Source organism: Ranitomeya variabilis, chromosome 7 (assembly GCF_051348905.1).
Source record: "Ranitomeya variabilis isolate aRanVar5 chromosome 7, aRanVar5.hap1, whole genome shotgun sequence".
NCBI classification, from domain to species: domain Eukaryota; kingdom Metazoa; phylum Chordata; class Amphibia; order Anura; family Dendrobatidae; genus Ranitomeya; species Ranitomeya variabilis.
Window position 1 is genome coordinate 214,696,153 of NC_135238.1, and position 14,257 is coordinate 214,710,409.

A 14,257-nucleotide genomic window follows, 5' to 3' on the forward strand; every position below is an offset into this window, starting at 1 on the left:
ACGTAATGCAGTTAACGCTAGTGTGAAAGTAGCCTTAGTGATTTAGTAAATAACACTTTGACATTTTGGGTCAATGGAAACTCGAAAAGCTGAAGACGAAAATAGTTCTAAAGTTTTCTTTAGAACTTTTCTTGCACTTTGTTCACTTTATATTTGAACTATTGTAAGGATCCTTATTAGAGCATGGGGCGCCATACCGTTAAATATTAGGATGCCAACCTCCGCAGTAAGGCAGGGCGACTATCAGGGAATACTAGGCTACTAATAATTGCTTATATACCTTATCAAATATATATTGACACTTTTTTGTATTTACCCTGATGCCGTATCTCTAATATACATTGGTATTTGTCTGCTAATGTTTGCTATGAGTCATGCTTTTCACATATTATTAAAAGTTAATTTTTATGGGTCTATTTTTGTCTTCAGGTTTTCAGGTTTAGAGACCTTGCTCTCTATCGATTTTCTAGGTTTTGTTGTCAATAGAAACTCCCCAGGTTTCAATCCTATTGAGAATTTTTGAATCCTCAAAAAGTTGGTGGATAAAAAATAACACAGAAATGATGATAAACTCCAAGCACTGATTAGGAAAGGATGGGTGGTCATCGGTCAGGATTGTGCTCAGAAGCGGCATACCAGGGCAAAGGGCTGAAGTCTAAACTTAATGTATTTGTCAATAAAACTTTAAAAACTTCCGGAATGCTGATAATTGTACTTCATTAAGCATAGGAACAGCTAAACTAAAAGATCTGAAATAACTGAAGCAGCAAATGTTGTGAACACCCAATTTTGGCCACAACTGTACAGAATACATTGAAGGCATTATACTTTTTGCTGCTAGATGGGGCTAAAGCTTTTTCAGTCTCCTCTATGTCAAGCCATACCAGGAACGGGGTACACAATATCACGGAACTACTACACAAAATTGTCAACCAGAAGACTAGGACATTTTATTGACAACCCCGGCATTAGGCTGCGATTTCAGTCATATTGGTTGTCACTGGGCTTTAATAACAATAAATATACCCTAAATGTGATCAGTTAGATCTACAGTACGGTCAGCCAGTACCTAGCAAGTCCTAGTATCCCGGCTCCTCCTGCTCCTATAGCTCAGCCCACATCCTCCACCATCCCTCACCTCCCCGGCCCTCGGTGGTCCGAAAGCAGCTGCATTTTTTTGCAAAGTTTTCGGTTGCACATGTTCTTCTGATTTTGTACCAGATTTGGAACTTTGAGAAGAAATGCTAAGAGCTCGGTCACCGGCCATGTCTGCCCTATGGCACCATATCACTGGGTTACTATGTGGGATCCTGGTGCCTTATATTTCTGCACAACTCCCCGGGGAAATCCGTGAGTGTAACTTATACAGAAGCTCATGTGTGACTATACACAAACTGACTCTCCTGCTCTATTACTAATACTATGTGAATATTGTAACTTTTACTAATATTATACAAAAGAATTATTGTTACTGTTCCTACAACTGCTGCAATAACACTGGGGACCTTTTCTGGGACTTACTGCTTGCAAACTGGAGTCACTCTGCTACTTTTAATATCACCATATGTTGCCCTTCATCAGGACGATGTGCAAATCGTCACCACCTAATAACAACCCTGCCATGAAAGCCACGGGGGCAGATTTACCTATATGTAATTGCACCTAAACTATGTCGTAAAATGTACAAATAAATGGTGCATTATGGCCCATTATGTTGCATCATGTTTTAGACCTAGTTATTGTGTGTTTACACCTCGCTAATAAAAAGAAATGTGACTTAATAGGGATCAAATGCATAAGTGTGTGTCAAATATTACACAGGATTGGTAAATCTGCCCCACGATATACACGTGATTATTCTCTTTCGCAGACTTGTCAAGTACCAGTTGTGAGCTATTCTTTATTTGCATGATATAAATGTACAGTATATGGCAGTGCGGGAGGTCCGAATCTTTGCATTCCAGCTTCTATTCTGGAAGCATCGGGGACTGCTGGTGAGCTGTTATATACAGAGCAGATTGCTCTTTCCAATGGGGCATTTTTAGAGCCCCATTACCGAAATTAGCGGGGGTCCAGGCAATTGGACACCCACTGATCTGCAAGTTTTCGCTTACCCTTGGTGAATAACCCTTTGAGATTTGTTAGCACACCACATTTAGCTGCCATACTTTTTCCAATGACAGGTCTTAAATATCAATATTATGCATATTTAGGTTGGAGCTACATGGTAATACGGCAATAATTTTCAGGCAAGTCACACAACTAAATACATTTGGGCAACCTGCTGTCACGCAACTATATTAGGACTCAGCTATTGCTGTAAAAAATGGCCAAATTGTAGACAAGTATGTCACGTGTGATCTGCAACTAGCGCCGAAAAATCAAACACATTTGGGAACAGTCGCAGTAGCAGTTGCAATGCGACACCATAGGAAATCATAAGATGTGATGTTGCAATGTCATGCGACACATATCACCGTGCAGCCGTAGCCTAAATGAGACAGAAATTTGGATTAATTTGCACAAGAAAACCACTAGCTTACAAGCCTCGGGCCAGATTTATTATGCGACTCCCTAGAAAGTTTGGAAAAGTGTCCAAAATGAATGAGTTTAAAGGCAACAAGGCTTAAAATGTGTCGAGATTGTGCCAAGATGTTGGAGCAATTATGAGTCTGATGTACACAATGGCGTAAGGAAAAGTATCTAGGAAGATTTGACGTCTTTATCGCACTAAATTTGGTCTCAATCTGGTTTAACGTAAAATCTGCTATTTTGAGCTTTTCCAATTAGCTGATAAATTACAAGAACCGAGGGTGTAGCTGTGGGGTTCAGGGGTAGCATTTACGTCTAGGCCCTGGAGTATGAAGGCATCCGCAGGCACTTTTTTCATATAAGAAAAAACTAGAATTACAAAGGACACACGATAGATGCGGCGATGTAACGTTACATTGGAGCTTTTGCATGGGGGCTCACAAGCTTAACTCTTCTTCTTGCCTTTAGGACTAGGGTTCTTGCATATATTGTACATTTTCACCCGGAATCATAAAAACATCTTGCTTCCTGAATTTGCTCCTAGGTGATGGCTGTGATCGTGTATGGGAGGAAAACAATGTCACACATATTTGTTATCAGTTCAACTTACGTTCCGTTCTCTCATGGAAAGCAGCTCGGGCGTCCTGTCAGGCTCAAGGGGGCGATTTGCTAAGTATCGTGAACATGGAGGAGCAGATCTATGTTTCCGGTAAGTGTCTGATAGTGTAATGATTGGTGCAATCCTACGCTATGTGACTTAGTGCAAAGTAAGGAATAATAATGCAATAACCATAATCAGTAAACACAATGTCTATCTCAGCGTACATTAGTAAGAAATATATAATGCAGAAAATACCTACCATATTTCTGTTTAATTAGTCGGGTGAGACGATGCAACATTTCCAGCACCCATAATATAAATCCGATATCACATTTGTAGAAATGGTAAAATATACCATGGCAATAACAGCCACGAGCTGCAACAATGTAGAAACCTTAAAGAGAATCTGTCATGCACCCAAACGCTATTAACCTGCATGTATGGAGTTAATCTGCAGGCTAATAGCGTTACAATGCTGTCCGACTGTCTTCCTGAAAGGGCAGCTACCGGGAGAAAATTACGTTTATTTTTCCCAGCAGCCGACTCAGTCATAGAGGCGTGCCCGGATTGGACACTGTCAATGATCAGTACACACCCCGACACTTTGATTGACAGTTCACTCTTCACAGATGCGCTGCAGCTGCTACTCACTGTGTGCTGAGTGTTGACTGTTTTCAATCCCAACAAAGTTAGGCATGAAAAGGGACATGGTTTCCAAAACTCCCTCCATAAGTGGTCTATGTGTCTTATAGTCCATAGATTCCCATTGATTTGAGTGGTCAACCTGTATTACCTAGAAGTGTTGTCCTGTTGGAAACTATTGTTTAACAAACAGGCCCTCATGACTGAGCGCCCTTGCAGTCATACGGAAATGCAGTGTTCCCATGGATTATCTAACTTCATTGAGCATTTTTTAATATCTAAATCAATTATTTGGAGCCAGCAAAAGAAATAAGAATTAATCAACTAATGTCTCTTCTACATGGGCAATGCAGATAGATTAAAGAGTGCCGACACCACGTTATGGATTGGCCTTAACCAGCTGGATGGGGTATTTGGATGGCAGTGGTCGGATGGGGCAGCCTTGGCATTCGTCAACTGGAAAACAAGTATGTTTCATAGTACCATATATAAAAAGATATGTAATATATAGGATATTATATATATAGGATACGGCCCCTGTTATATATATATAATAAGGCAAACATTTCTTGTGTCAATTATTTATCATACAATGTTCATTGCAAAATTTGCAAGTTGGATAATAAAGGGATGGCGCTCCCATTTTTAGCTATTCAATAGCGGCAGCTTTAAAATCATAGTGGCTGATGATTTTATTTGTGAAGCTTGTGGTCCAACAAGCAAACATCCGAAAAAAGAAAATACTATGGATTAGATTTTAACCTACAAAGTACAGTAGGTTCTGTTACCAAGGGCTATAAACATCCACAGTAGGGTAGGTTTAGATAAAATATCTAGTAAGGGAACAGTGGAGTATGTAAATCAGTGATGATGTTGGAATCTGTACAGGGGTATATACATATATACATATACAATAGGTTAGGTATAGATAGAATTTCTAGTAACAATGCAGTGAAGTAGATTAGTCCATGGACATATATATATATATATATATATATATATATATATATATATATATATATATATATATATATATATATATATATATATATATATACAGTTAGGTCCATATATATTTGGACAGAGACAACATTTTTCCAATTTTGGTTATAGACATTACCACAATCAATTTTAAACAAAACAATTCAGATGCAGTTGAAGTTCAGACTTTTAGCTTTCATTTGAGGTTATCCACATTAAAATTGGATGAAGGGTTTAGGAGTTTCAGCTCCTTAACCTGTGCCACCCTGTTTTTAAAGGGACCAAAAGTAATTGGACAATTGACTCCAAGGCTATTTCATGGACAGGTGTGGGTAATCCTTTTGTTATGTCATTCTCAATTAAGCAGATAAAAGCCCTGGAGTTGATTTGAAGTGTGGTGCTTGCATTTGGAAGGTTTTGCTGTGAAGTAAACATGCGGTCAAAGGAGCTCTCCATGCAGGTGAAACAAGCCATCCTTAAGCTGCGAAAACAGAAAAAACCCATCCGAGAAATTGCTACAATATTAGGAGTGGCAAAATCTACAGTTTGGTACATCCTGAGAAAGAAAGAAAGCACTGGTGAACTCATCAATGCAACAAGACCTGGGCGCCCACGGAAGACAACAGTGGTGGAAGATCGCAGAATAACCTCCATGGTGAAGAGAAACCCCTTCACAACAGCCAACCAAGTGACCAACACTCTCCAGGAGGTCGGCGTATCAATATCCAAATCTACCATAAAGAGAAGACTGCATGAAAGTGAATACAGAGGGTTCACTGCACAATGCAAGCGCTCATAAGCATCAAGATTAAAAAGGCTAAAAAACATCTAAAAAAGCCGGCACAGTTCTGGAAGAACATTCTGTGGACAGATGAAACCAAGATCAACCTCTACCAGAATGATGGAAAGAGAAAAGTATGGTGAAGGCGTGGTCCAGCTCATGATCCAAAGCATACCACATCATCTGTAAAACACGGCGGAGGCAGTGTGATGGCTTGGGCATGCATGGCTGCCAGTGGCACTGGGTCACTAGTGTTTATTGATGATGTGACACAGGACAGAAGCCGGCGAATGAATTCTGAGGTATTCAGAGCCTTCATACTGTGTGCTCAGATCCAGCCAAATGCAGCCAAACTGATTGGTCGTCGTTTCATACTACAGATGGACAATGACCCAAAACATAAAGCCAAAGTAACCCAGGAGTTTATTAAAGCAAAGAAGTGGAATATTCTTGAATGGCCAAGTCAGTCACCTGATCTCAACCCAATTGAGCAGCATTTCACTTGTTAAAGACTAAACTTCAGACAGAAAGGCCACAAACAAACAGCAACTGAAAACCACCGCAGTGAAGGCCTGGCAGAGCATCAGAAAGGAGGAAACACAGAGTCTGGTGATGTCCATGAGTTCAAGACTTCAGGCAGTCATTGCCAACAAAGGGTTTTCAACCAAGTACTAAAAATGAACATTTTATTTAAAATTATTGAATCTGTCCAATTACTTTTGGTCCCTTTAAAAACAGGGTGGCACATGTTAAGGAGCTGAAACTCCTAAACCCGTCATCCAATTTTAATGTGGATACCCTCAAATCAAAGCTAAAAGTCTGAACTTCAACTGCATCTGAATTGCTTTGTTTAAAATTCATTGTGGTAATGTCTATAACCAAAATGAGAAAAATGTTGTCTCTGTCCAAATATATATGGACCTAACTGTATATATATATATATACTATTATATGTTTAGTGACGGTTAAATATATAAGTTCCACATAAGGGGATAACAATAAACATCTTAGCTAGACAGGATCATAGTAGTAGATTATAGAGTAACACATTCCTGCACCCTAATGTTTGTTTCACCTTTTCTTCATCAGGGGGTGCACCCTGATCACCCATCACGCCCCCTGATGAAGAAAGGGTGAAACGTGAATTGGGACGTGGGGATGCACATCTAGCACTTTTGTCTTACATGTGTTACTCTGCGATCTACTGGTATGATCATGTCTAGTTAATGTGTTTTATTGTTAACCCCCTATGTAGAATTCACACACTGCTCAAAAAAATAAACGGAACACTTAAACAACAGAATATAACTCCAAGTAAATGAAACTTCTGTGAAATCAAACTGTGCACTTAGGAAGCAACACTGCTTGACAATCAATTTCACATGCTGTTGTGCAAATGGAATAGACAACAGATGGAAATTATTGGCAATTATCAAGACACCCTCAATAAATGAGTAGTTCTGCAGGTGGGGACCACAGACCACATCTCAGTACCAATGCTTTCTGGCTGATGTTTTGGTCACTTTTGAATGTTGGTTGTGCTTTCACACTCGTGGTCGCATGAGACGGACTCTACAACCCACACAAGTGGCTCAGGTAGTGCAGCTCATCCAGGATGGCACATGTCATGATCTCCATGGCTAGAGAACATAGCATAAGCCTATATAGGAACAAGCTCTTGGAAGATGGGAACTGTACTGACCATGAACTAAACCTACCGCACAACTAGAAGTAGCCAGGTAGCATGTCCTACTTTTTATCCCTATATGCCCAGCGCCGGCCGGAGAACTAAATAATGCTAGCAGAGGGAAATATAAGACCTGGCTCACCTCTAGAGAAATGCCCAAAAAGGAGACAGAGGCCCCCCACATATATTGGCGGTGATTTTAGATGAAATAACAAACACAGCAGGAAAATAGTTTTAGCAAATTTGAGGTCCGCTTTCTAGATAGCAGAAGACAGAAAGAACACTTTCATGGTCAGCAGAAAACCCTAACAAAACACCATCCAGAAATTACTTTAGGACTCTGGCATTAACTCATAATACCAGAGTGGCAATTCCTGATCAACAAGAGCTTTCCAGACACAGTAACGAAACTGCAGCTGTGAACTGGAACCAAAAAGCAAAAACAAACATGGACGAAAGTCCAACTTATCTAGTAGATGTCTGGGAGCAGGAACAAGCACAGAGAGGCTTCTGATAACATTGTTGACCGGCAAGCAACTAACAGAGAAGCCAGGTTATATAGCGACACCCAGATCTGATGAGAACAGGTGAACAGGAAAGATGATGACACAAGTTCAATTCCACCAGTGGCCACCGGGGGAGCCCAAAATCCAAATTCACAACAGTACCCCCCCCTCAAGGAGGGGGCACCGAACCCTCACCAGAACCACCAGGGCGATCAGGATGGGCCCTATGAAAGGCACGAACCAGATCGGAGGCATGAACATCAGATGCAGTGACCCAAGAATTATCCTCCTGGCCGTATCCCTTCCACTTGACCAGATACTGGAGTCTCCGTCTGGAAACACGGGAGTCTAGGATTTTCTCCACAACGTACTCCAACTCACCCTCAACCAACACCGGAGCAGGAGGCTCAACGGAAGGCACAACAGGTACCTCATACCTGCGCAATAACGACCGATGAAAAACGTTATGAATGGAGAAGGATGCAGGGAGGTCTAAACGGAAGGAAACAGGGTTAAGAATCTCCAATATTTTATACGGACCGATGAACCGAGGCTTAAACTTAGGAGAAGAGACCCTCATAGGGACAAAACGAGAAGACAACCACACCAAATCTCCAACACAAAGCCGAGGACCAACACGACGGTAACGGTTGGCAAAAAGCTGAGTCTTCTCCTGGGACAACTTCAAATTGTCCATCACCTGCCCCCAAATATGATGCAATCTCTCCACCACCGCATCCACTCCAGGACAATCCGAGGACTCCACCTGACCGGAGGAAAATCGAGGATGGAACCCCGAATTACAGAAAAACGGGGACACCAAGGTGGCAGAGCTGGCCCGATTATTGAGGGCGAACTCCGCCAATGGCAAAAAAGCAACCCAATCATCCTGGTCAGCAGACACAAAACACCTCAGATATGTCTCCAGGGTCTGATTAGTCCGCTCGGTCTGGCCATTAGTCTGAGGGTGAAAAGCAGACGAAAAAGACAAATCTATGCCCATCCTAGCACAGAATGCCCGCCAAAATCTAGACACAAATTGGGTTCCTCTGTCAGAAACGATATTCTCAGGAATACCATGCAAACGAACAACATTTTGAAAAAACAGGGGAACCAACTCGGAAGAAGAAGGCAATTTGGGCAGGGGAACCAAATGGACCATCTTAGAAAAACGGTCACACACCACCCAGATGACAGACATTTTCTGGGAAACAGGCAGATCTGAAATAAAATCCATCGAGATGTGCGTCCAAGGCCTCTTAGGAATAGGCAAGGGCAACAATAATCCACTAGCCCGAGAACAACAAGGCTTGGCCCGAGCACAAACGTCACAAGACTGCACAAAGCCTCGCACATCTCGTGACAGGGAAGGCCACCAGAAGGATCTTGCCACCAAATCCCTGGTACCGAAAATTCCAGGATGACCTGCCAATGCAGAAGAATGCACCTCAGAGATGACTCTACTGGTCCAATCATCAGGAACAAACAGCCTATCAGGCGGACAACGATCCGGTCTATCCGCCTGAAACTCCTGCAAGGCCCGCCGCAGGTCTGGAGAAACGGCTGACAAAATAACTCCATCCTTAAGGATACCTGTGGGCTCAGAGTTGCCGGGTGAATCAGGCTCAAAACTCCTAGAAAGGGCATCCGCCTTAACATTCTTAGAACCCGGTAGGTATGACACCACAAAATTAAACCGAGAAAAAAATAATGACCAGCGCGCCTGTCTAGGATTCAGGCGCCTGGCGGTCTCAAGATAAATCAAATTTTTGTGGTCAGTCAATACCACCACCTGATGTCTGGACCCCTCAAGCCAATGGCGCCACTCCTCAAACGCCCACTTCATGGCCAAAAGCTCCCGATTCCCAACATCATAATTCCGCTCAGCGGGCGAAAATTTACGGGAAAAGAAGGCACAAGGCCTCATCACGGAGCAGTCAGAACTTTTCTGCGACAACACTGCCCCAGCTCCGATCTCAGAAGCGTCGACCTCAACCTGAAAAGGAAGAGCCACATCAGGCTGACGCAACACAGGGGCAGAAGAAAAACGGCGCTTAAGCTCCTGAAAAGCCTCCACAGCATCAGGGGACCAATTAGCAACATCAGCACCCTGTCTAGTCAAATCGGTCAATGGCTTAACGACATCCGAAAAACCAGCAATAAATCGACGATAAAAATTGGCAAAGCCCAAAAATTTCTGAAGACTTTTAAGAGAAGAGGGCTGCGTCCAATCACAAATAGCTTGAACCTTGACAGGATCCATCTCAATGGAAGAGGGAGAAAAAATATATCCCAAAAAGGAAATTCTCTGAACCCCAAAAACGCACTTAGAACCCTTGACACACAGAGAATTAGACCGCAAAACCTGAAAAACCCTCTTGACTTGCTGGACATGAGAGTCCCAGTCATCCGAAAAAATCAGAATATCATCCAGATACACTATCATAAATTTATCCAAAAAATCGCGGAAAATATCATGCATAAAGGACTGGAAGACTGAAGGGGCATTAGAAAGACCAAAAGGCATCACCAAATACTCAAAGTGGCCCTCGGGCGTATTAAATGCGGTTTTCCACTCATCCCCCTGCCTGATCCGCACCAAATTATACGCCCCACGGAGATCAATCTTAGAGAACCACTTGGCCCCCTTTATGCGAGCAAACAAATCAGTCAGCAACGGCAATGGGTATTGATATTTAACCGTGATTTTATTCAAAAGCCGATAATCAATACATGGTCTCAAAGAGCCGTCTTTCTTTGACACAAAGAAAAAGCCGGCTCCTAAGGGAGATGACGATGGAAACCAAAGGTACGTCCCCATGAGTCCCCTTACATCCCCAGCTCAACACAGACATAGCTCTCCAGTCAAGGACTGGGTTGTGAGACTGCAGCCATGGCAATCCTAGCACCAAATCATCATGTAGATTATACAGCACCAGAAAACGAATAATCTCCTGGTGATCCGGATTAATACGCATAGTTACTTGTGTCCAGTATTGTGGTTTATTATTAGCCAATGGGGTGGAGTCAATCCCCTTCAGAGGAATAAGAGTCTCCAAAGGCTCTAAATCATACCCACAACGATTGGCAAAGGACCAATCCATAAGACTCAAAGCGGCGCCAGAGTCGATATAGGCGTCCGTGGTAATAGATGACAAAGAGCAAATCAGGGTCACAGACAAAATAAACTTAGACTGTAAAGTGCCAATGGAAACAGACTTATCAAGCTTTTTAGTACGCTTAGAGCATGCTGATATAACATGAGTAGAATCCCCACAATAGAAACACAACCCATTTTTCCGTCTAAAATTCTGCCGCTCGCTTCTGGACAGAATTCTATCACACTGCATACTTTCTGGCGTCTTCTCAGTGGACACCGCCAGATGGTGCACTGGTTTGCGCTCCCGCAGACGCCTATCGATCTGAATAGCCATTGTCATGGACTCATTCAGACCCGCAGGCACAGGGAACCCCACCATAACATCCTTAATGGCATCAGAGAGACCCTCTCTGAAAGTAGCCGCCAAGGCACACTCATTCCACTGAGTAAGCACAGACCATTTACGGAATCTCTGGCAGTAAATTTCAGCTTCATCTTGCCCCTGAGAAAGGGACATCAAAGTTTTTTCTGCCTGAAGTTCCAAATGAGGTTCGTCATAAAGCAACCCCAAGGCCAGAAAAAACGCATCTACATTGCGCAACGCAGGATCCCCTGGTGCCAATGAAAAAGCCCAGTCTTGAGGGTCGCCCCGGAGCAGAGAAATCACAATCCGAACCTGCTGTGCAGGGTCCCCGGCAGAACGAGATTTCAGGGACAAAAATAACTTGCAATTATTTCTAAAATTCTGAAAACCAGATCTATTCCCCGAGAAAAATTCCGGCAGAGGAATTCTCGGTTCAGATACCGGAGCATGAACAACAAAATCTTGCAAATTTTGTACTTTCGTGGTGAGATTATTCAAACCTGCAGTTACACTCTGAAGATCCATAATAAACAGGTGAACACAGAGCCATTCAAAGATTAGAAGGAGAGAGAAAAAAAAGAAAGACTGCAGCATAGACAGACTAGCAAATGATCCAATTAAGAGCACAAAAAAAAAAAAAAAAAAAAAAAAACTCTCAGCAGACTTCTTATTTCACTCCTTTCTCAGCCAAGGAATTAACCCTTTAGTGGGCCGGTCAAACTGTCATGATCTCCATGGCTAGAGAACATAGCATAAGCCTATATAGGAACAAGCTCTTGGAAGATGGGAACTGTACTGACCATGAACTAAACCTACCGCACAACTAGAAGTAGCCAGGTAGCATGTCCTACTTTTTATCCCTATATGCCCAGCGCCGGCCGGAGAACTAAATAATGCTAGCAGAGGGAAATATAAGACCTGGCTCACCTCTAGAGAAATGCCCAAAAAGGAGACAGAGGCCCCCCACATATATTGGCGGTGATTTTAGATGAAATAACAAACACAGCAGGAAAATAGTTTTAGCAAATTTGAGGTCCGCTTTCTAGATAGCAGAAGACAGAAAGAACACTTTCATGGTCAGCAGAAAACCCTAACAAAACACCATCCAGAAATTACTTTAGGACTCTGGCATTAACTCATAATACCAGAGTGGCAATTCCTGATCAACAAGAGCTTTCCAGACACAGTAACGAAACTGCAGCTGTGAACTGGAACCAAAAAGCAAAAACAAACATGGACGAAAGTCCAACTTATCTAGTAGATGTCTGGGAGCAGGAACAAGCACAGAGAGGCTTCTGATAACATTGTTGACCGGCAAGCAACTAACAGAGAAGCCAGGTTATATAGCGACACCCAGATCTGATGAGAACAGGTGAACAGGAAAGATGATGACACAAGTTCAATTCCACCAGTGGCCACCGGGGGAGCCCAAAATCCAAATTCACAACAGGCACATCAATGCCAGCTGTGGCAAGAAGGTTTGCTGTCTGTCGGCATAGTGTCCAGGGGCTGGAGGCGCTACCAGAGATGTGGAGGGGCCTTATGAGGGCAACAATCCAGCAGCAGGACCGCTACCTCAGCCTTTGTGCAAGGAGGAACAGGAGGAGCACTGCCAAAGCCCTGCAAAATGACCACCAGCAGGCCACAAATGTGCATGTGTCTGCACAAAAGGTTAGAAACCGACTCCATGAGGATGGTCTGATGGCCCGACGTCCACAGATGGGGGTTGTGCTCACAGCCCAACACCATGCAGGACGCTATGCATTTGCCACAGAGCACGAGGATTGGCAAATTCGCCACAGGTGCCCTGTGCTCTTCACAGATGAAAGCAGGTTCACACTGAGCACATGTGACAGACGTGACAGAGTCTGGAGACGCCGTGGAGAGCGATCTGCTGCCTGCAACATCCTTCAGCATCACCGGTTTGGCAGTGGGTCAGTAATGGTGTGGGGTGGCATTTCTTTGGAGGGCCGCACAGCCCTCCATGTGCTCGCCAGAGGTAGACTGACTGCCATTAGGTACCGAGATGAGATCCTCAGACCCCTTGTGAGACTATATGCTGGTGCGGTTGGCCCTGGGTTCCTCCTAATGCAGGACAACGCCAGACCTCATGTGGCTGGAGTGTGTCAGCGGTTCCTGCAAGATGAAGGCATTGAAGCTATGGACTGGCCTGCCCAATCCTGAGACCTCAATCTGATTGAACACATCTGGGACATCATGTCTCGCACCATCCACCAACGTCACATTGCACTACAGACTGTCGAGGAGTTGGAGGATGCTATAGTCCAGGTCTGAGAGGAGATCCTTCAGGAGACGATCCGCTGCCTCATCAGGAGCATGCCCAGGCATTGTATGGAGGTCATACAGGCACGTGGAGGCCACACACACAATACTGAGCATCATTTTCTTGTTTTGAGGCATTTCCACTGAAGTTGGATCAGCTTGTAATTTGATTTTCCACTTTTATTTTGAGGATCGTTCCAAATCCAGGCCTCCATTGGTTAATAAATTTGATTTCGATTGTTGATTTTTGTGTGATTTTGTTGTCAGCACATTGAACTTTGTATAGAACAAAGTATTCAATGAGAATATTTCATTCATTCAGATCTAGGATGTGTTATTTGAGTGTTCCCTTTATATTTTTGAGCAGTGTATATTTAACTTTCACTAAATGTCTTCAATATTTGCTATGCATTATCTCTGATTTTCATATTCCACTGCATTCTTACTAGATATTCTATCTATACCTAACCTAACATGGATGTACAAATTCCAACTTCATCTCTGTTTCCATACTTCAGTGTATCCTTTCTAGATATTTTATCTATACCTAACCTACTATGGATATATGTCAATTTCAGGTCTGTTGGGGTCTGAGACCCAGGACCTCTATCAATAAGCAGTTTGGAATTCCAGTGGTGGTCAGAACAGCACAGCTCTTTCACTGGGTACTGTTCTCTGGCTCCTAAGCACTTCATTAGGAGCTGAGCTATGCTACCTGAGCACGGCCTCTGCGCACTGACCGGAAAAACGCTGTTCCTCTATGCTCACTGTTCATTTGGC

At 43.1% G+C, this 14,257-nt stretch overlaps 1 protein-coding gene across 2 annotated transcripts in view; it reads left to right on the forward strand.

The window, feature by feature from the left end:
• The first annotated feature begins 1,133 nt into the window (after window positions 1-1,133).
• Window positions 1,134-14,257, forward strand: part of PLA2R1 (phospholipase A2 receptor 1) — a 69,438-nt gene continuing 56,314 nt past the window's right edge. For both annotated transcript variants that reach the window (XM_077272860.1, XM_077272861.1), the window contains exons 1-3: window positions 1,134-1,350; window positions 3,077-3,241; window positions 4,129-4,242. In XM_077272860.1, the coding sequence (XP_077128975.1) occupies window positions 1,242-1,350; window positions 3,077-3,241; window positions 4,129-4,242 (388 nt within the window). In that variant the 5' untranslated portion in view covers window positions 1,134-1,241. The remainder of the gene's footprint in view (window positions 1,351-3,076; window positions 3,242-4,128; window positions 4,243-14,257) is intronic.